Source organism: Cariama cristata, unplaced genomic scaffold (assembly GCF_000690535.1).
Source record: "Cariama cristata isolate BGI_N322 unplaced genomic scaffold, ASM69053v1 Scaffold17883, whole genome shotgun sequence".
NCBI classification, from domain to species: Eukaryota; Metazoa; Chordata; class Aves; order Cariamiformes; family Cariamidae; genus Cariama; species Cariama cristata.
The window spans coordinates 1,038-25,138 of record NW_009610311.1 but is presented as its reverse complement, the minus strand read 5'-3'; the positions used below and the strand labels follow the sequence as shown (position 1 = coordinate 25,138).

General features: G+C 40.6%; 1 protein-coding gene across 1 annotated transcript; it reads left to right on the top strand.

Moving 5' to 3' along the window:
• Nucleotides 1–3: 3 nt before the first annotated feature.
• NR4A3 (nuclear receptor subfamily 4, group A, member 3) lies at nt 4–22,317 on the top strand (the record flags this gene model as incomplete). Its single annotated transcript, XM_009697846.1, has 6 exons — nt 4–72; nt 2,326–2,455; nt 3,424–3,596; nt 8,876–9,075; nt 10,278–10,456; nt 20,128–22,317. Coding segments are annotated over 6 exons (1,014 nt in total), but the record flags the coding sequence as incomplete, so codon positions are not given.
• Nucleotides 22,318–24,101: the final 1,784 nt, after the last annotated feature.

The window sequence follows — 24,101 nt, the reverse complement described above, 5'->3', positions numbered from 1 at the left end:
GTCTGTGGGGACAATGCCGCCTGCCAGCACTACGGGGTACGGACCTGCGAGGGCTGCAAGGGCTTTTTCAAGGTGAGAGCTCTGCGGTTTGCTCCCCTTCCCGCTTCCCCCAGCCTGCCTTCCCTCCCCACCTGCCCCGGCACGCTCCTGGTCCTCTCCCGGGGGCTCGAGGGCGTTGTGTGTTAGAGCTCAGAACCCCTCAGGAGGGTGGGATGGACACCCACCCAAAGTTTTTGAAGAAGGCCGAAGCAAGCCCTCTGTAAGATAAAAGGATCAGTTGGTCCGGGCTGAGAAGGGGCCGTGCGGCAAACCGCATCTCCGGTCTGCCAGCATCCCTCGACAGAGCACGGGTCACCTCTGTCTGAGCTATAAACTGCATTGATTCCGTAGCGAAACTCACCTGGAATACATCCAACTTGGGTTTGTCAGTCACTCCTTCCACTTAAACCTTGGTTTTAAGCGAGAAAAGAAACCCTGAGATCATAAAGTCCACTTGATATTTTAGTTGATGGCAGTGGTGCCGTTTGTTGTCCTGGGGCGGTTGGGGTGAGGAGGGCTGTGGGGTCGGCGCCAGGAAGAAACTGGTTTCACGCGTGGGACAAAGCCAAAGCATTTCTAGTTTTAGTTGGTCGCTGCCTGGTCGTTACTCTTCGGTCGGGGAGCCCAGCGAGCCCCCGGCAGCGGAGAGCTGCTGGCAGCGCAGTGACTAAGCACAGGGTCCCCGTGCCTGCTCTGGTACGGAGAAGGCTTTGCAGCTGAGTAACCACACAAATAACTTGCACACGGCAGTTTCTCCGTGGAAACTTTGTGCTTATATTTTTTAAGAGTCAAATACTCTCTTTTTGCTCTTAGATTTGGGTGCTTCGTAATTTCCTTTCAACAGGCTGAGTTCAGATTGCAGGATTGTTTTCAGAAATAGCTTGTTTAAGTGAAGAGCTTGGGATAGGTTTTTGGTAGGATGGTTCTGGGCAGCAGGTTTAAGGTTTGGTACGTTTGGGGTTGATTTGGTATAGTCCTTCCTGCAAAGATAGCAGTTGTGCCCCTGTTCTGGGAAAAGATACGATGGGAACAAAACCAGTCCAAAAATAGTTGGAGGGAGGGCTTACAACATTTTTTTTTTTTAATTGTAGACGGAGCTGCTAATATTACTTAATAATAATCCTTGGACAGCATGGTAAAATACACATCTCCTGTAAAACTCATTTGTTATTTAAATATAACTAGAAAAGGGAACACAAATAACCTGGAAACAGCAGCTTTTATGGGCCCGATCCTGCCCCTGTGGCAATCAATAGCATATCCTTAATTGGGAGCAGTATCTGGAGCTTATTCTGCAAAATTAAACAGTCTTCAGCTCCAAAGCCCAATGAACAATATTTGCTGTGTCTCTTACATTTAGTACATTGAGGCTGTTGTTTGAAAAGGAACACAAATTATGAAATAACATTTATCCATTAATTTAATTGCAGTGAAAGATTTAATATTGAATGTTGAGTTGATAAAATTGTTCTTGTTCTGATGTCTTTCCTATTAATGTCTTTTTTTGGTGCCAAGTTATTTATTGATGTATCTGTGATTTTAAGTATGGAAACACATAATACATTTTTGCCTCAATATTTGTTACATTCTCTCAAAGCTTGCCAGGTTTTTACAAATTTTAATTTTATTGTATAGTTTCAAGATCATTTTAGAGTTAATTAAATGTATATAACTATAGTTATATAGATATAGTTATATAATATACATACATATAATTCTGGCTGTTTTTTTTTTTTTTTTTTTTCCCAGGTCAGGTTAGCTTTCCCAGAATATTTAACTAAACATACTTTGTAGGGGTTTCTGATATTTTTATTTTTCTCCCTGATGATTTTAATGGCTAACCAAACCAGCTATTGTGGCATTTGACTAACAATAGCGATAGCAAGAGAAGTACATTGCAGATCATTTTGATTTTATTTTAATAAGGTCAGCAATAATCAAGGGAATGAACCAAGTAGAAAATTGTTCCCAAAGGGATATTAAAAGCGGAGATAATCTAATCCCCAAAGGTAGATGTGATGACCTGGTAATTTCAGATATGATTTTATCATTCAAAGTTGCCTGTCTCCAGAGACTTGCTTCAGAACAATCCTAGATGATTTTCATTGTCAGCAGCTAACACTAATAAAATTGTTTTTCCTGCAGGCTAGTGTGTTAGGAAATTAATTTTATCTAATTATATGAATTGCACTGTCGCTTTTCATGTTGTAATTAAAACACATTTTGTCAGGTTCTAAGTTGTTCAAGAAACGATCAGTTTACTATTTTTGTGTTGCATTTGCGCAGAGAACAGTTCAGAAAAATGCAAAATATGTTTGTCTGGCAAATAAAAACTGTCCAGTGGACAAGCGACGTCGTAACAGATGCCAGTACTGCCGGTTTCAGAAGTGTCTCAGCGTCGGCATGGTTAAAGAAGGTAAGGACTACTGCTGTTATCATCCCAGACACTGAAATACTATGTTTAATGAATCTCTGTGTGTGTGTGTGTGTGGACATAGATGTCTTTGCAATGAATTTTACAGTGATGGGATTCATAACTTACCCCAAAATATGTGCATTTGTGTAATAATGTATTGCTTCTCCTCTTTTCACTCATATTATCATATTTAGACTTTAGACCCCAGAGTTCAAGAAGAGCAAGGTCACAAGAGGGTAATTTGACACTGGCCAAAATGTCTCCTTTATTAACTTTGAACGTTGCTCGATAATGCTGTTGGCTTCCCCCTGTTATCTCACCGGGGGCTGCACTGGAATGTGTGCATTTTGACATAGGATCTTGTCTCGTTCCCATAAGCTGATGGTAAATTTGCAATTAATTTAAATGGAAACAGGATCAACTCATTAGTCCCAATTCTGCAAATATTTAAGTATGTGAGTAATACCGTGTGAGGAGTCCCATTGCAAATACTAACATGGATAATATAACCTATATAGCGCGACCGTATTTTTTCAAATGCTTCAAGAAAGCTAAAAGTACTTTGAATGAACAACCCTGCCGTTTAAAAGGTGCACCGGTAGTAGGAACATCAGAATTTGTGTTTCGCATTCAGTTTTCTCTCAGCAGCGGAGTGTCTCTGTGCGTGTGTGTGCATGGGCACACATACACGGGCGCACAGACGTGCCGCAAACAAAACATGAACGCTAGGAACACAGCTGGGCTTTAAGTAGGCAGCTACATTGCTGCTTACGATCATCGGGCTGACGCAATTTTGGTATCATTTGTGTTCCTTTGCAATCGAAGGCATTAAGAGCATGTGCTGAAACTGGAGAATGCTCTTATTTTCACTGGGCTGGCCACCGTAAGAAAAGCAGGTGTTCCTTCTGATCGATCATTTGCTGGTATCTTCGCAACTGATTCCCCCTTTTTTTTTTTTTTTTACCTAGTTGTCCGTACCGACAGCCTGAAAGGGAGAAGAGGTCGACTGCCTTCCAAACCAAAGAGTCCCTTACAGCAAGAACCCTCTCAGCCCTCCCCACCTTCTCCTCCCATCAGCATGATGAACGCCCTCGTACGAGCTTTAACCGACTCCACGCCCAGGGAGCTTGACTATTCAAGAGTATGTCTCCCTTTTCTTTGCCTGTTTGTTTTCCGCATAGAAATGATTCGCAAACTGCTAAAATGAAATTAAATGTGGAATTTGGATGAAGGTAGAAATTTGTCCAGCCAGCCATGTCTTTTCATGGTACTTGGGTGATGAGAGGAAAGGAGGTGCAGTAGAAATTAATGTTAGTAACTATTCATCGCGAGGATCTCAATCACAAAGTTATCTATCTGCAGTATATTCCATGGGTGAGTGAAAGCAAAAATGCGTGGATAAATAGAGCATTCTTCTCACAAAAGGCTGTGCCAAAACACTAGCAATTGCAATACGATGGATTAATCTACCAAACTCAGGAGCAGTACTCCTATGTCCAGGATCTTAATTTCCAGGTTCTGAAGGCTAAAATCTAATAGCACATCCCTAATATTTAGATATAAGGATGGATAGGGCCATTTTGGTTGAAATCAGTAGGAATTTTGCCATTATTTAAATGGGACCCGGGTGTGGCTTTGGATACCCCGGCATGCATATTTCTTCAGTAAAATTCACATTTCTAAAACAAACCTTCTAAAATCAAAATTCTAAAAAAATATCTCAGCAAATCTTTACCAGATTTGGTAAAGATCGTTCTTTAATGGATCATAATCACCATTGAAATATTCATGGGATATTTTGAAAGCTTAAAAAACTGTTCTATAGTTATTAAAATACAGCATTGAAATGGCTTGTTAAATATATTTTTAGGCAGGTTGATATGAGAAAAGAAAAAAATACAGCTAAGGAAAAACAAGATCAAATTCCTTCCCCTTAATGAAATATGATTAAAACTGAAACTGTAAAAAATACAGCTGTACTCAGACAACATCTACATTGGCCGTTTATCACTTGTTGCTAAGTAATATTTAATACTAAAACATGCTTGATTGTAATTATATAAAAATTACATTATTTTGGACTATACTTACATATATCATTTAGCAATTTTAGGCATGTTGCAACATCTTTTCTTCAAGCCAATCTGTAAGTATATAATCATATGATTTTCCAAATTATTATTAAGAATTTAGCTGTTCAATATCTGACAGCCTTTTAGGGACAGAATGCATTAGCCATATGTACATGTATTTTAACTTACCCAGAATGTCTCAGGGGGTCATTCTGCAAATACTGAGGTGTGTGATGAGCTGTGCTCTTTGACAGAAACCTGCTGGGTTCTACAGAATTACAGGCCATGAAAGCAGTAGCTAACCTTATGTATTTATTTATTTATTTATAGAGATAAAATTCTTTTGCATTTACAAAAAAAAAACAACCTGAATGAAAACTGTGTATTTTTATGTGACTTTTTCCTTTGTCCTGCAGTAATTATTTCTCTTTTAATGAAAACAGCCTGTAGATCTAATTGTTGAACAATTCTGATGGACATTACAGGAAGCATATGATTGACAGTAAATTAATTTAGTCTTGGTAGCTAAAAGATTAAGTATGATTGTCTGTTAGGACATATTAATATCTAAGTTTTTCTTTACAATAAAATGTGTAATAGTCTGTTATGCTCAGCAGTACTGAAAAGACAAAAATATGCTAAAAGAAATGAATAGATTCTTATGTTTTTCATAAACCTTATACTTATTTTGAAAAGGGAGATCAGAAATAAATGCTGTCTAAAAATTGAGATTAATTAAATGAAGTGTGCTGTAAACACACTGCAATGCTAAAAAATCCCTTTGAAGAATAGTCCTGTACCCGTAACGACTAACTTACGGCACGTTCAGTAAGGCTGTGACCCTGCCCAGCACCACAAATGGGTAGATCTGGAAACCTGACTTTGGAGTCGGTCCTAACACTTCTGCAGACACGACCTTAATGTTTAGCATGGTCTTCATGTTTACAAGCCGTAATGTCTTGACTGTCTTAAAAATCCTAGTAAGAGTTTCAGAGAGGAACATGTACCTCTTCCTTCCAAAAAACCCTACACACACAAAAAAAAAACCCAACAAAATCTGAACCAAAAATAAATTACATAAGCTATGAATTTTAAACCAAAACAGATTGGAACTGGTTCTGTTCAGAACATGGCTAGTTTTCATTTCAGCACTGGTTTTAACTTACCAGTCCACAGCAATGGTATATTTAGGTACTTGGTGTCAAAAAGCAATTGCTAGGAAGAGAATTTGGTTTATGAACTCCTTAAAGGCCAAGGGCCGCAGTCCAGTCTCACACCTGTTTTACTGGTACAATTCCCCGAGTGTACAATTCTAAATAAGTGAGATGAGAAACAGACCCTATGTCTTGCTCTCCTTATTCATGCAGAATAGCCCCCAACTGAAATAGAAAAGTTGCCTTTTTGGAGAAAGAGTGCAGCATTTCGGTAATAATCCCCCCCCACCACCACTTCCCCAGCCATGAAATTAAGCAAATATCAGGGCTTTCGGAAAAGCAAGCACAGTTTCTCCTCTGCGCAGAGAAGTTATTGTTGATGAAGGTCTGATAAAGGCAGGCGAAGGAAAGAGCCGGGTTGTTCTATCAGGCTCCCCATCAGGCTTTCCAAATCGCTTTAGATACACCATACGAGTTAATGTTGCTTGCTACACGTGCAACCCCCTCCTCGAGTAACAGTCAGGTTTCATTTAATTCCTGAAGGAGCTCTGAGCGAGGGAGTAAGGCAGAACTTTGTCTTCCAGCTTTCTCCCAGCGTGCCTCCAGTTTGCACAGGGCAGGTTAAGAAATGCAGATCGGAGCCCTTCCCTACCGTAGCCTCCCGACCAAGGGCAGGCTTATCAGCTGTCTTGGTCAGAAGTTAGGTCAAATATCACCTCTTCTCAGTGAAATAATCATGGAAAAAAACACAGATTTTTGGTGCATAAAACAAAACCATAAATATTGTTTATGGTTACCTATATGCTCATAAGTCTGTTACAAGTAAATAATATTTTATTTTAGCTATTCTTTGTAAGTTCTAACTCTTGGTAGCAAGCAGTGACGTATTACAGCAGCTAAAAATTAAACAATTCCATATAATTTTTTACCTTTCTTCTAAAATTACTGTCATGGGATAAACTATAACAACAAATGCAGGTTATAATTTTTTTAATGCGTTTAATTTAGTTAAGTGCCACACGTGGGATATACTGTACAGTAGCATTCACAGTTAGGTGACATGATGCAGCATTCAGCTTCGTTAGAAAATGTTAAAGCTTTGCCTTGCTTTTACATTGGGAACAAATTAATACCTGGCACAAATACGCTGCCTTGTAATGAGTTATATTTAGAATGAACTTTGGGTAGTATCTTTTTTTCTTTTCCTTTACTTTTCCTTCCTCTTCACTGATCAAAGGATCAAGAATGTGTCTTGCCTTAACAGTACCAATGGTGAGGCAGGAGTTTCCATCAGGCTGTTTGGTTTCCCTGTGTAGAAAGGAGTCAGAGGTCAGCCCCCTGGCAGCAAAGCACATCTCCCAGAGCCAAGACAGTATACGTCCAGCTTGCTCCACAGCTTCATTTTAAGAGGGTCCGGGACATGCAAGGCCTCTGAAAAAGCGTATATTTTTCCACTCGCTAATCAACCCAGCGCATCTTGCTGTAGTCCAGTGCCAGGAGCAGTTCATGCTCTTGAGCATCCTCAACTGTTCTGTTCAGCTGGGGGATTGAACACGTAAATGATGCGGTATACAGATTTTTTTACCCCTCCTCCCCATGCTGTCTGTATTTTGGCCTCTACCTGCTTCATGGTCACAGGATCCTTCAGAGTAGCTGGGACAGAATTTGTCTCCACATGAACTTTGTAAGAGGGCTCGCACGTCTTTCACTAGCTGATGAGGGATGTGAGCTGGAGCTTACCGTGAGAAACTTGTGCAGTTAGTGTTGGGTAAGCAGAACAGAGTCATCCAGGGCTAGCACCGGTACCCCAGGCACGCCAGCAGTCTCTGGGATTGCTGTGGTTCTCCAATCCATCAGTGACTCTGACGCTGTGTCCTTCATCCCTTCCCTACCAACAGCAACCACCTCCAACCAGGACAGGCAGAGAGCAGGACACCTACCCGAGAAGTTCTGCTTGCTGCCTCCCTCTCTCTTTCCTGCACAGAGGTGACTTTTGGGTTGCAGTTAGCAGCTCGGGTGATATCTGCAAACCAAGTGGCACACCTGTAATAAGGTCCTGCCGGCTGCCAGCCCCCTCTTACTGATCGGGAAAGAGACGTGGGTCTTTCTGCTTCCACTCTGGCTTGGGGGCTTGCTTAGGGAGACCTTTAGGCTGATGGACTCAAGCCCTAACTGCCTGTGGAAAGTTGTTTCCAAAGGAAACCAAAACCAGCACACGTGCACACTTCTTTCAGCCATGGAGACCACCCCAATCTTTCTTGGTTGAATCCCAGAGAGACAGTGGGTATCAAGTCTGCCCCAGAAATAACCCATCAGACGTCTGATGGCGAGGACCTTGTTACAATAAATGCCAAATTACTAAGTTCCTGCTCAGAAAACCAGCCCCGCTTTCCAAGGACAGAATGGGAGTAAGCCCCGATGGCTCCTGTCGTATTTTCTGCCAAGAGAGAGGGAGCAGTGTCAGGGGAGTGACAGGGATCCACTGGTGAGGAAGTAGGAGATAGTGGGGAGGAGGCTGTCAGAGGGTCACAGGGAAGCTGAGCAAGCTGAGCCTGCCGAATTGTTGTCTGGAAGAGTTATGGCAGCATAAGGAGGATAATAGGTTCTCCTGAACCTTAAATACTTCTATTTGAAGGGTAAGAGGTGACGTGGGGCAGCTGTTTTACTTTGAACCAATTCTGTATTCAAATGAAGCGAGGCTGCATGTGTCAGATAAAACATGATTTATCTTACCTGTTTCTGTCACTGTCAGATAAAATTCGGTTTGAGAGGTTGTTGGAAGAAATTTGCATTTTGGACGTAGTGAGACAAATTCATCAATGGGCAAAGTGGTTAATTGTAGTAAGTTAAATAGTATTCCTCTTCTAGTGTGATGGAAATTATCCTACCCACCAGGTTTCACTTTCTGTTTACTAATAGCATATAGGTACTTGTAACATGTGATAAGTATTCTGTATTATTTGTAAATTTTAAAGGATTTCTATACGTGTGGAAATATTTTTGCAATGTACGTCTGAATAGCAAAATGCCTGTAGGTAGCCAAATAGGTAGATAGATGTAGACCTACTTATTATGCCTTCGATGATAATACCAGCTTTACCACAGAAGGAAATGTTGTCGGGCCAGTAATGCCGTATGTTTCACAGAATGCCCTTAAATGCATATAACGTTGCTTTCTGTGGCTTTCATTTTAGTACTGTTCCACTGATCAGGCTGCTGCAGGCACAGACGCAGAACATGTACAGCAGTTCTATAATCTTCTGACTGCCTCCATTGACATAACTAGAGGTTGGGCAGAAAAAATCCCAGGATTTACTGACCTCCCAAAAGAAGATCAGACATTACTCATAGAATCAGCTTTTTTGGAGCTGTTTGTACTAAGACTCTCCATCAGGTAACTATTTATTTCATTTCCTCTTAAGCTGATGTGCAAAATCATCCATCTAAATATTTTTAAGGAATAAATATGACGCTATCTTTGAACATTGTCAGTTGTACCAAAAAACCCACAAAACATCAGCCAAGTCTACATCCAAAGGATGTGGTGTTTAATTTGTTTTACGCTGCAGAAAAAACAAGAAAGTGGTTTAAAAAGAGAGCATAGGTCTTGCTAAAGTGCTGCTTTTTATTTGATACACCCCATCCTCTTCTTCCATAGTAAACAAAATCGATCCTTAGGTACTATTTGAGCAAGTTTGCTTCATACTCATCAGCGTAAACTGTAGAAAGGCACCTTCAGTACAAAAGCGGTTTCCCCCTTCTTTTGCGCATGCCGTCATCTTTGCCGTCTGTTTTGGAAAGGGATGAAGAAGATTTAAAATCTTGTTCAGATTGTTTTTCTTCTTAATACCAAGTCATTTAATAGAGTGAGATGCTATTTATCAGTCTAGCACTAGTTAAGACACTTTACCAAAAACAATTTTGGGGACTGGGAAAATTCCAGACTAGTGATTTGAATTATGCCCTTGTTTCTTTAGGTCGAAAAGGACCTTTGCATGCACTTTTCCGCAGGGATATTGGCAATGGGGAGGGGAAGGAGAGGAGAGCTTGGCTGTAATCTCTCTCTTACACACAGATTTTCATATAAAAGAGTTTATGGTGTGGTGTGTATTGTGGTGCATTATTGCATGTATTTCCCATTGTTTTTTCCTTATCAATTTTTACAATCTGAAGAATGCAGATGAGACTAAGTAAATGATGAGACTTGCAGAATCTCATCTTTCTCCAGTTTTTATTAGTTTTGTATTTCACAATGCACTGACTTAGTATTCCTTTGGTTCAAACATACAGTATTTAATGTAAAATGTCTTCTCTGTTTATGCCTTTGGGCAGGACCAAAATCTTAGCTAATTAGACAGTCTACACCACATGCTACAGCTAACCTCAGGCTTATAACTCTACCAAGTAAGCAATCATAGAAGCTTGTTTGTTGTACTTTGGCCCCAAGGGAGAAGCATATTGTCAAACGTGAATGCCCACATATGTCTCAGGATAATACGCCTTGGATTTTAAATGACAGACACTTCAATACTGGTTATGCATTTTGCTGTAAAGTAGAAGATGCATTTATAATTTTTTCAATTATTTTTATTTGAGGTCTGATACTGCTGAGGATAAGTTTGTATTCTGCAATGGACTTGTGCTTCATAGACTTCAGTGCCTTCGTGGATTTGGGGAGTGGCTCGACTCTATTAAAGACTTTTCCTTAAACTTAAAGAGCCTTAACCTTGATATCCCAGCCTTAGCAAGTTTATCAGCTCTAACTATGATTACAGGTAAGTGCTCCTTTGTTAATAGAAAGCTTCAGACTCTAATGCTTTGCTGTAATGTCGATTCAAGCAATTTCAGTTAACTTAGCTATATTCACAGCAAAGTGAGTATGATTTTTAAGCATTGGAATGACCATGCTGAAATTGTGGACTAACATTAGGCTATCAGAAACCCCTATTAAAATGTAATCTCTTTCTTCACGATTTCATTGTTGTCTTGGAATAGCCTCTAGGCTATTGCTTGGAATAGCAAACTGCTCCCAGGCAAATTGTGTAGCCCTTACAAGAGTGTTCAAAACACTTGCTGAATTCCCTGAAAAGCCTAATGAAATGACCAAAGCTAGATCTTCTGTGTAGGAATACTCATATCAAGGTAGCTTGAGAGCTAGAAGCCGTACAGGTAGCATAGCTCATCTCTCAGCAAGATTGCTGGAGTGCTTCACGAGGGCAGGCGGGCTGCTTTTGGAAGCCAAGCTGCCCTAGGTATTCCAGATACTGCTTTTTGGAGAGAGAAAATTGGAGAATAGTAAGTAAAAAAAAAATCGTCTTCTGCAGTTGTACAAAAGCTTTTGGATATGCATGTGACCATATCACCCCTTCTACCTGCTGGGGCAAACAGCAGGAAACTCATGTCAGAATCTGCCGAATCTGGACAGTAAGTGCAAAATGGGGGAGCATAACCTTATAAAGTGTAATTTTCTCATTCCTGAAAGTACACATTCCTTGAAGTACACACTGCGTACCTTGGGCTTCTTACAATTGCAGAGGCGTGGCTGATGGAAGCAGGAAGGGTTGGGATTAAGGGTATCTGACAACGGTACAGCGTCTCTACAGAGAGCCTCACGCTCACTTCAGAAAAGCTGGTGGTATAAAGGTGCAGCTGTGTCGCCAGTGTGAGACAGGGCTTCAGTGTGCCTCGAGCTGGATCTTCCCAGGGATGCTCAAAGCTCCACTGGGATGGCTATTGATTTCCTTCTGCATTTCAGGCATCCACCAGTTTGCAGGCGGTGGCCTACAATAATATCAGCTGCAGTCTTCATTTTACTTAGGATGAGATGGTGCTAGGGAAACCCTGAGGTAAAATGCTTAATGGCAAAGATAAGATCTAAAATTGGCCAATTCCCGCTGACATTTGTGGGGCCAAGATTTTGGCTTCAGAATTTGCATGGTATGCATTTTGGTGAAGGGTTAGTGTATACGTGGAACTCTTTGTTTCTTAAGAGAAGTATTTTCAGGTTTTTTATTAATTTCTGTTCATTTCTTCTGCATTTGGAAAGGGTACTTTAAGGTCCAGATTCTAGTTTCTTTGATAAAACACTTAAGTCCAGAATAACTCATTGGAGTTGCTTTGTTCTGTATGAAAAATTTATGAAATGAGTGATATGTTAAAGTGAGAAAGAAAATTCCCAACTTATTTTTTTATTCCTACATATAGACATCCTCTGACATGTGTTCACGCATGCTTACATATATGTATTATAAATATAATAATACATAAGTATGTATACACATACCATATAAATACATATATATGTGTATGTATACACATATATATACACAATGTATATATGTACGTGTATGCATTTAGATATCTATAAATCAAGGACAGGTGCTGTCTCCATATATATTTACATACAGGCATACATACTCACATATATATAGCACATGTCATTGATTTAGATTATTTACTATGTATTAGATACATCTTTTTTAGGCAGACACAGCTAGCTTGTTCTTGGTTGTCTTCCTGGAGACTGAGAAGATGCAGGTCGATGAACAGGATCGATCCCCAGCAAGCTGTCTAAGTGAATGTAGAAAAAGCTATTGTAGAGGAAGAAAAGTTATTCGCCTTACAATCCCATGCCTTGTTTTGACACGATCATTCTTTGTTCAATCAGACACTGTTTGCTTGCCCTTACGTAAAGAGTCAAAGTTGTCCAGTGTCTGGCTCAGGTCACCCAAAGATATTTAATAGAAGTAGCTTTTAATTGATAACGCCCCACATTTCTTCCTTTCTTTGATAATAACCCTTTCAGGAGTTGGCTGTATTGTGCCGGTCTTCCCAAAGTTTCTAAACAAATGGAAGCAACTGTTGCCTTTAAAAGGAGACCATTTCTGTCCATCAAAGCTTTAAGGTTTTCTGTATTTGTCAAGATTTTCTCGATTTTCTCACCTGTATGAGATGGTGCTTAAAATTAATGTAGTTTTCTGCTTATTCTTTTATTTCACGAGGCTGGCATATCTCTGCTGGTTTGCTCTTAAGGACAGAGTATACTTTCATGTGGTCTAAGTTAGACTGAAGCTCCTGTGTCTGGTCGTTTATATTCACAGCTTTTGGATCTCCAAGGGCAGCTAGCTAACTTAGGGACTCGGCCAGAAATTTGGTCACCTGAAAATGGATAGTATTGTATAATGATTAATGATATTAAAAAAAAACTGAAAGAGGAAATCAGGTAATTATGGTTAAGAGAGTCCTACAGCACAAAATGCTGGGGGGCAGGGTTCTTATGAGACGTTCTCAGTGATAGTATATTGAAATTTTATATTCAGGAAAGCCTTGAGATTTGCCTCTGGTATGGCATCCCATGAGAAATGGCTTTTTGTCTTCTCCCTACAGTTTGAGTATGACATGTGCTGGTTTTCAGCTAGTCCCACCAAAAGAAAAAAAATAATAACGATAAATTTTGGGAATCTCAAATCTGTTGAACATTTTTAAGCATTGTTTAGAGGTTTAGATTTGGGTGGGTGTTTTAGGTGCCATTCTTTATATCCAGAGAAGGTACTCTTCTCTCCTGTAGTAGACTGTTGGAGGCAATGTGTAGTTAGCAAACCCCGGTTCAAGCCCTTTTTGTGAGTCAGAGCAAGAGAGAGTGACCTTTTCCAGGAACACAGGATATCCCGCTGTTGAGTATCACTGTCTTTTGTGTCGAGGCCATTTGACGTATTTCACGGGCTGCAGAATGGCGGTTGTGTATGACGATGTGGGGACAAGCTGGTGCTCAGAGAGACACCCAAGGCCCAGTCTCTGGTCTGATTCCAACAGGAAGGGAATCTGACCATGAATGTCTGTCGATGTCCCAGATAGATTGATATCCATGTCATCGGGCTGCAAGATAGGAAGGAGCAGGAAAGCTCTGTTTTGTGAATCTAGTTGTTTGCTTTTATTAGCAACACTGCAAAACTGAAATGCTGGCTTGAGCAAAATTTTCTTCATTGTTACACATATTGCTCCAGTTCTTATTTTGCATTAGTCAACTTTTCATGACTTGGTGGTTCAACGAAAAAAAAGAAAAAGACATCCACCCAGTGTTCTGTAATAGTCATAGCTTGTTTTAATACTGTAGAGCATCTTAGGTAGCACCGAATTCAAGAATTGTCTCTCTGGGTAAAGAAAAACACTCCTGGGAATAATGATCTGTTCTTCTTGATTTCATGAGTGCTCTCCATAGCCCAAACAAAGATGTGCTCTTAGAAAACAAATCCTCTTGTATACTAGTCATTGGCAGTATTGCTCAAGGAGAAAAGTAAGAGAAATCGCTACTCTCTTTGGCATGTTCTCTCTCTGTTCTGCAAGAGTGACAGGGAGAACTAACATCTCTCCCCCAGTGAAGGAAAAGGGAATAAATGTAAAAATTAGTGTTGGAGACTAAAAGATATTCCAGTGTTCCCAGTGTCCCAAGATACTGAAGGCTGTTCTCTCATTTTGGGATGTCAAATAGGCTCCCAGTAACAGTCCCAGTAGTTCCCTTCAACTAACCCTGCTGACCTGTTTGGATCTGCAAAGCTCCGTGTCCTGTCTCATCCGCAGCTGCAGGTCACAGCGTAGGATGCGTGGTTATAGGCATAATGTGACCATTCGTTCTGTTTAGTAATTTTGAAGAGAACGACAGGAGACCTAGTGAGTATCACAATACTCATTAATTCACTGCTTGCTTTGAGTGAAACTAAAGGTATGGACAACATAAAATAAAAAGGAAAAGATTTCGTAATATTTTGCATTGTGTAATCCATTAGAAAGTCCATGTATTTGCGCTTTTTCTCTTTATTTTATGTTTCCTGGGAATTTGCAGTATGTTGCCTAGAAGGAAAAGCATAATGTTGGATTGCTGCTAAATTTTCAAGTCCTTTCAGACAGGACATGAGCTTGAAAGAGCACCCAGAATGAAAGAAGTGACGTCTGGTTTATTGTGGGTGGCTTGCAAACAGTTAACTTAAAACTCTGCAGTGCCAAAGCACGTCATTTTTCTTTAAGGTACTCCTTTAGGATCTTCCTGTCTCTGTCTCTCTTCTCTTTTCTTACTTCCTTCAGTCGGTTAAGAAGGGCTGGACACAAGTTCCTCCAGAGCACATCAGTGGTGCTTTAAGCATCAGTCAGAATAAATTAGTTAGGAAACAACACGACACTCACCCCACACCCCCGTGAAAGCAAGAAATTAGTTCTGTCCCGTTCTTTTTCTTTGCATCACTTATTCTGTTGGGATGTGGCATCTAACGAGCTAAAGAAGAGTGCCAACATGGAAGGAAAATGCTGGTTATCCTGGGACAAGTTCTGTCCTTAGTTCCACACGGACGATTTCTATCAGTTCAGTGTGTTGCATGGATCACAAGTGTGCCTGCACAACCACTCCTTGCTGGCCCGGATAGTGTTGATGATGAAGCTTTGCAGAGTAGCCTAGATATTAGCCCAACCTATTCTTGAAAATGCATCCTGAACTTCCCAAATGACCGTTTATAATGCTCTGGTTTACAGTTTTTCTGTCAGTGTGAAAATATAAAGATTGAGAGTCCCATGCAGATCATCTCAAGGGCACACTCTAATTTAGCCTCAAATTTCTGCCTGCTCTGAAACTGCGAAGGTTTTCTCTGTTTCTCTCTTGCTGATTCACTTTTCCTCTCTGCCTCTTCCTTTTTCTATCCACATCAAAATATTATTGTTTTGCCCACTTGACACTCTCAGTGGGATGCTGCCGAGTACAGAGCATTCTAGCCCTCATTCAGCCGAGCTCTTTCAGCATGTGTTTTATTTTAAGTGTGTTACAGACCAGCCCAGAACCACTGTATATATTGGGCTTATTCACACTCTTAATGCTTTGTTAGACTGGCACCAGAACATTGAAGAATATTGTGAGGTTTCAATTAATTATGAGTTTGTGTTTGTCTTCCTGCCGTTGGGCTTGCCATTCCAGTTTACAAACACAATTTTAAGCACCATCAGTCATACCAAGAAATAGTAATGAGTCCAGTCTGGCTAAAAAGGGCCTGGTTGCTGCAGTTCCCTTCTGAACATGAATTTGTCCAACTTCGCTACGGAAGGGAGGCTCACCTACTCTTCAGCAGCAGATATCCTTCAGTCCTGTTGCCAGGATCCTCCGGAGTGGGTGCTTCGTGTGCTGGGTCTACATACGAGCAGGTGGCAGACTGGAGGAGTGTAGGAGAGCCAGTTATAAAAAAATAAAAAACCCTCCAGATTGCATTGTCTGCCTTCCCCCTGCCACTTTGCTGAGGGAAATACTGTCAGCATCAAAGTGAAGTACTCCTCCTTCTCCACTCCCACCCTTTTGCTGAGGCAAGAACTCTTTCCTTCTACAGCAACCGGCAGTCTCTGTGTTACGTTGTGGTTTTCTTAAAGGAGGGAGCAAACTATGATATCGTCTGTGGTCATTCAGCTCATCTGACTTTAGGTAGCTTGCACAGTTGATGGAGAATACAGGGCACTTCCAGAAGATGAGTCGTCCCCCTGAAATTGTAACCATCTTCTAAAAATGCTCATCCTTCCTCTGATGTTAGGAGGAGCTCAAGAAGTCTGCGCTCCTAGCTTGGGCACCCTTGTGAAGTGCCTGAGAGTTGGGCAGGACGAATTTTGAGCCAGATTGCAACAGGAAAGGAGACTCTTGGATCTGCTGAGTTGCAATCTTGCCGCGTAGCGGAGCGTACACGAGACAACCAGAAAGCTGTAGGCAACCGAGCCTTGTGTTCATTTGAGTTATAGAAGGGGAAGAGGGTTGTGAAGGGGGAAGAGAAAATCAGATAACTATATTGAAACCGAGACAATTAAGAGGCCTATTTTAAGTCCGCAGCATAAATCTGTTGCGTTTGTGATTGGACTGACACCTCAGAATGAGTTAAGGCTAAAACAGACCCACCCTGACACAGAGCGCAGAGCCCAAGGGTCTTTGAGGTACTCAAGGTCTTTGAAATACTTGCCCTCTTTGAGAGGTGTTTCTGACAAGGGTAGCACTCAGTCTGCTGGCATAATCTACCCCATGTCAGAGGTTCAGGAAAGAAGGACTAGCACAGCTGGTGATGGGTTTTCCTGCTCTTTTGCTTTCTTTCTATCAAGTTTTTGCTCATCAGGGTAATTTTAGCACAGAATCGCATTGAGATTCCTGGGAAAAGAAGACAGGTGTAAAAAACTTGTTGCGTTCAGTTTGCCAGGATGAGCTGCTAAGATTGCAGAGCTTTAGAGGCAAGACTTCTGATGAATCATTTTGACAGGTTCATGGAGAGCATCTTTGCCATAAACCACCATTTTTCTTGCAAAAGTCAATGGTATCCTAAAACACGAGGCTGAGAAATCCTGTATTCACCTTACCTGTGCCTTTTTAATTGCCATTATAAGAAAGTCTGAATACAATAATATTTACACACCTCCTCAATCAGTTAGAGAAACTCTATCAGTTTTTAGTAGCTGTCCTTCTTGGGATAAATCTTGGCTTTATCATTCCTGTGTGGATAAGAACATCCTGTGGAAGACGGCAAATGATTAGAGGCCATCAGCTTCAGCCCCATTGCACACGCTCACCACTGGTGCCTCGTGCTGCTCCCTTTAGGTTATGTAAGAAAGACCATGGGTCTTTCTTTGCGCAGATGGGACTGACCATGTGCAAAAGGCAAGAAAATGTGCTCCCTGCTATTCCAACCCTATTAAATTTAAATCTTTGAGTAAATTAGACCCAAGACTCCTCAAGTCTACTGAAGAGAGGAGCTGTTTCTTCTATGAGTATGATGCCCAGAAACTAACTGGATGCTAACGCCAGAGACTGCGATGGCAGTGCCAGGGCGTGCAGTGCCCTTTACTAGCGGAAGGGCTTCCACTTGGGTGGCTTTGACTTTTGATGGGTCCACAAGGGATGCTGTAGGGATTGGAGACTGAAAATCCCAAGGCAGTTCCAGTCATCAGGAATTACCTTTGTAGAGGTTTGCAAGTAGCAAAGGCCATTGCATGGCAATTCATGCAGGAGAGGACGGTTTGGTTTATCGGAGACCACTTTAATATTGGAGCACTAGAGAGCAGCTTAAGGACGGAGTATGTCTTAATTCTGAATTTCCGTGATGTTGTTATGTAAAGTAAGGCTACTAATATTACAGTCTTTGCACGTATTGTGTTTTGCATCAGTATGTTTCATGGCTGGCCACCAAAGACACGAGTTGTTCATGAAACCTTCTGAACTTGTCAGTGTGAGACAAAGTCTGTTTAGTTCTGGCTGGAAATGTTAACAAAGTTGCTGGATGCTCCAGAGCCAGAGATCATTTTCCATACTCTGCACCAAGGTACACAGCTACTGAGGCATTGGTTTAGAAATGTGCTCTGCTAATTTGTAGTCAGTTTTTGGATCCATTCTAGTATTTCAACTCCCTAAATCTATAAAGATATCTTCACTTACACAGCCAGGAAACAACCTCAAAACAGATTAAAAGATGGGAACTCTTCAAAGACTGCAAGATTAATTTAATGTCCTGCAGATTCTCTCAGTAGGCTAGTGGTAAAAAAAAAAAGCTACAGCTTTTCAAACCTGTATAAAATATTTATCCGCCAAGATTTTTAATGGCAGAATCTGCCTAAGTATTTACTCTCAGTGACCTGTATAGTTAAAGCTTACATAATTACACTATACACCATTTACTGGAAAGACTTTAAATATTCATTGACCTCTCGTGTTTTAATGTAAACAAGGCACTTAAAATACCCAGGGTTTTTAATTCCTGCAAGGTGAAAAAGATGTCTGAAGCAGATGTTACTACTTGGATGAGTGTTGCTCTGAAGCGACAGGGCAGATCGGTGGTACTTAAATGACAGAGCACAGTAGCTTCTGGCCAGAGACGTACACGTCTGCACATCCCTGATTCCGATCCCAAACCACTATTCTTCAGGAGCTAGCTCTGCCTAAGTAAATAAAGTTGAAAGAAGTGTAAAATGGATGAATATCGGTGGAAAATCAGACCTGTACGTTTCTGAGTGCCTTCACTGAAGCCCATCTGTTTTATTGGTTTGTCAAGAACATCTAGCCAAAGCAGGTGGAAAGGGGAGGCAGCGAGGAGTTTCTATACACATGCCTGGGCAAGGCAGCGCTGCGCCTTGTGCAGACATTACGCCTGCTTCTGGAGGTGAAGAAATCTGTACTCTCTTCACTGTTCTTTAGGGAATGGACAGAGAAAGTACCTACTGCTCGCTCCTCCTGGTGTAGAGGAACAAGACTTGGGGGCAGTGGGCACAAGTGGCGGCCAGGGATGGGGGAGAGGGCCAGGGAAGGCAGATGACTTCAAACGCAGCAAACACAAGAATTGCCACAATTACTCCTCGTCCACTGCTGTCACTGTTTTAATATGTCTAGCTGATTAAAATTAATTTAACCTGCATTTTCTTAGACTGCCCTATCTGGTATAATTCTATTTCATGTGTAAATTATTGTGACTTTGCTATGAAGCCCGTGCTTACTTACCTGTGAATTTCAAAGTCAGAGGCAAATCAAAACATCGCAAAATTATTTGAGATTATTGTTCTGAAGTGTTATATGAATTTATCCGCCAACTCTTGGTAGCGAACAACTCAAAATTGTTTCCCTGTGTACCAGTAAACAGCCTCCTTTTAATGAATCACAAATGTGATTCATTCTACTTGTGCTTAAAGAACTGTAGATGTGTTTAACACGGCTGTAGTATTTTAAAAGGCTGTTTGAAGGGGGACAAACTCCAGCTCCCCTTCCTTTTAGGAATGGCGAGTTATTTGTGATGGATAAGACAGCAGCCTTTTCACTTTAGGCATTGCTCACTGAAAGCAAAATAGTTAACTTCCAGGCTTCTTTTACCTTAGACCTTTTAAAGATGAATAAATTAAAAAGCAGCAGCTGATCAAAATAACAAAGGGTGGTAAGGTGCCTTTAGTTTCTGTAAGAAAGTGTCTGCAAATTCCTGGTGGAATTCTAGGCTGGGCGCTGATGGAGCTGGCTAAGGATATTGATCGCCACTTGAATTCACTGAATAAATAATGGTTGCCATAGTTATTGAGCATTCACAACTGGTGGGGAAGCACGGAAATCTCCAAAACACCTCCTGTGATAGTTCTGCTGGAAAATCACCCAATTAATTCTGTCTCATATCATGAAAATTATGTGAGATACACAGGATGCTTGGATTTCTCGTACTAGAATTTCATCATAATTGAGCATCTCTGCCGCCTATTTTTGCAGCTGAAGAGAAAAGGGCACTTGCCATCTCTTATTTTGTGTGTCAGAGAGGTTAACTGACATCGTATAACCCCAACTGCTCTGAGAAATCTTACACTTTCAAAGCACTTTTTGCTTTGAGTACCAGAGTATGGATTTGGATTACACTGAAGAAACCAAGTTCTCTCAATTTGTGCTAGGGATGCTGATGTGGTTTTTTCTCTCGCTTTGCAGAACGACATGGATTAAAAGAACCAAAGAAAGTGGAAGAGCTATGCAACAAGATCACAAGCAGTTTGAAAGATCACTTAACTTTCAGTTGCCAAAACAAAGGACAACCGCTTGAGTCCGCAGAGCCGAAGGTCCTGGGTGTTCTGGCTGACTTGCGTTCTCTCTGCACACTGGGACTGCAGCGCATCTTTTACCTGAAACTGGAAGATTTGGTGCCAGCCCCTTCCATTATCGACAGGCTGTTTCTGGACACCTTACCCTTCTGAGTCAAACCACCCTCCTGAAAGGCAAATGCCCACCAGAGCAGGCAAAGAGATCGTGACTTACAGCTAACATTTCTGCCCTCACTTAACAGAAAAGCAGCTCCGAATCTAAAATGAGGTCTTTTCTGGCGCTTTGTCCTTACAACCTGAGGCCTGAAACTTACTGGCTTGCTGGTTTGGGGTTGTGTTCTTTGTTTTCTTTTGTGTGATTTGGGTTTTTTAAACGGCTAATATGGCACTTTTGGACAATGCTATCCCAGCAGCAGTAAAAGGTTAACATGACTGTTTTAAATCTGTTGTTTAACACCTCATGATATATGAGGAATAAAATTGTAGAAGCTGTGTTTGAAAACAAGAACAGCAAATAGTTGTTTGCCAGGGTAGTATGTGTTTTGTGAGGATACCTTTAGCATACTTCCTGCATCAAGGGCACATACATCAGCACAATCGAAACAAAAATTCACTTTTTTAGCAAAGTACATTCAATTGAACATTTCATACAAATCAAATATAGCAAAATGACAATGGCTGTTAGCTCCCATGTTCAAGTGCAATTTTTTAAAGTGCTGTCTTACTAAGTCTCGTTTATTAACTAATTTATTTTACTATGAAAACAAACGGAAGAAATCAAGTGAGAAAATTACATGCACTAACTTACCTGACAGAGTTTTCCAAACTTGATTCCATGTAGCGCGACTTATTGACAAATGTATGTGGAAGACACGGGAGCAATTGTGGCTCAGTTGTTCCTTAGCTAAGGAAATCCGAGTAAGTAGTGACTGGAGCATACAGGGTCAGCATCAGGGATAGTTCAGTTTTAGACTTCTAACAGAAGCGACTAGTTAGTAAACGGACCGAAGATGGTTTTCAAGAACAAGCAAGTCTTGTAAAATAGTATGAATGTAAGTGCTAGGAAGGATATAGTGGGCTGCGTTTCAACATTCCGTGTTCGTACTCCTTTTTGTATGTTTCTACTGTTGATGCCATATTAATATGAAATAATTTGTTGCATAGTGTCTTTATTTGTATAAATGTTTGTATGCATGGTATATTGTAATGGCTTTGCCTGTATTTATTGCAATGACTGCCAGCTCATGGGAGCCCTGTTACACACGATAACTAAATGGGGTGTTCACACTGACTCAGATACACCAGTTGGAAAACTATATACATATATATAATGTGTATATATATATATGTATATACCTATATTTGTGTGCGTGTGTGTGTGCGCGCGTGTCTTTTTATTAACCATTTGTATATAAAATATCTGTCAAATCACAAGCAGAGTTATTTTACAGTTTATTTGCAGTGACTTCTAAGGCAGTACTGTTTAGCACTTTGATATTAAAAATCTTGCTCATGTTTTGCTAAATTCAAATAATATTTAAAAAGTTTAGTTCTAAAAAACTTTATATGCACTGTATTAAGTCAAAATTTTGTTGGTCATTTTGCTAAGGAAATTTTTGAATGTCAACCTGATGTCACTGTATCTTTTGTTAGCTTTAAACATTCTAGCTTTTGTCTTTTTTTAAACTATGCTGTTTATATGGAAATTAAATTATACAATCAAACAGATGCCAAATGAATTGCCTAATTGCTGCAAAGGATAACCCAGATATCGAGTCACTGTATGGTTTTCAAATAGTAATCTGGTATTTTATCACTTACTATGTTTGGATGTGCTTTTATGAAAAAATTATTCTTATATCAAGATTTATAGTAGTGTCAATAGGGAAACAGACTTCTAATCACTATAGTTAATATTTCCGGTTTACCTGCAGATAATATTTGGAAAAGTATTGCTTTTTGTATTGACTTTTAAGCTTATGTGCAAACATAATAGCATAATTAAATATCAGAGAAGCTAATGTTTCTTGTAGGTTGCTGTAACAAGCCTGACCAGCAAGACAAATATATTTTGACTGAATCTGCTTTTGTATATACTAAATATATATATATGCATATATATATATACACTCACACACATGTGCGCATACAAAAACATACAGACGCAAAATCCAAAAGTATGTTTACTTTTGTCTCCTTGTGTAAGACACAAGGTCCCTTGAGAAACGACTTTTATCTAGGGACAAATCCTGCCAGGTGCTGAGCACCAGCCAGGTGAGGGCTTGCAGGCGCTTCTTGCGAGTGGGCCCTTACAAAGAATTTTCAGGCGAATCAGCATAGTAGAGTAAAATTGCTTTTTTGTTGAGCAAGGTTTATTTATTAAGTGGAATGTGAGTGGGAGGTAGCAGGTCCAGAGCCCCGTGTGAGTTTTCACGTAGCCGGTGTCCTCCAGTCTTCCATAGATAGTCTTACCTGTGATACTCTCCCAAATCCCGTCATCTGTGGAATTGTCCTTCGTGTCAACTTCAATACACAGATTCATCCTAGAGTACAACCAGTGACAGGTCACAGTGGTAAAAGAAAGAGTTAACGCAGAGTAAATCTACTACTTTTCTTAGAGCTCTCTCAGCGTGAACATGCCTTTGTCTAGGCAGAATTCAGGAATATATCAGGTGTCAAGGGAGAGTGCCTTGCTTTTATTTCAGACAACAGTGTTTCAAGAGTTTCTTCACTCTGCTAACCGCAGTACTTTTTTCCTTTTTTTCTTTTTTCTTTTTTCTTTTTCTCTTTTTTTTTTTTTGGTGGTGTTAACCTGTGGGTTGAAAGAAATGCTCTTGTACATATACAATGTAAATTAAAATTATTAAATTGAATAACATTTTTTTCAGAGGCCCCATGTGTGTTGAATAAGTATGCTTAATTCTGTTAAAATCTGATGTGAATTTTTTATCGTTTATAAAACATTAAAAAAATTGTCTACTTGAGTCTTAAAAGTGGAAAAATTGGTGAAGCATGCTTAAGAACACTGGCAAGTTAATGCCTAGTCTTTTGATTAAAATAGTTTTTATATGAATACAATAAGACCTGCAGGATCTGGTTATGCAATCTCAATTAGCTATGGAGAGCCGGACCGTGGCTGTCCCAGAGGTTGAACTACACGGGGACGAGAGCAGAGAGACTACCTGCCCCTCCCTGTACTTCTCCTCCATGCCAGGAAGGGACTGTAATTAACTCCCAGATGATGAAGGACACAAGGGAGGGAGGGGATGGCTCTAGGGCTCGTGGTCCCGTCGCACCTATGTCTGGCTGGAAAGAGGATAGAGCTCTGATCCCATCTTCTGCCCCTTTCTGTCAGTAAATCCTGGTACGACATCGTTCCAGCAGTCACCTGAAGCATTTTCTTTAAACGTGCATCTAATTCCTTTCCTTACTGTGCCTTTGCTTTGCAGGAGGGATAGCTTATCCCCTGCCAGACAAAACTGTTTGGCTACAAACGCATTTTCAACAAATGCAGTTTTGAGAGGCATCTGCCACTATTCCAGGTATGGCCATAAGTACTGATGGCTCCAGCACACCTCCACAAGAGCTGTTCTTCTGCAGGAACTGCTCGGCTGGAGGTTACATCCAATGGTATGGCGTGGCGGGCTGCAGGATCGGCAGCTCCTCCTTTGGAAATGTGACAAAACAAAAGGTTGCTCGAACTCTTCTAAATTATTTGTTGCTTTTTTCTATGCCTTATTTTTAAAATTAAACTACGAATCTTAAAATTGTTAATGATAATGGCAATGAGTTTTGCATAACAGTCCGCTGTTAGGCAAAACGTGCCGATCTTGTGACCAACCCGCACCAGAGTCTGAATTTTCA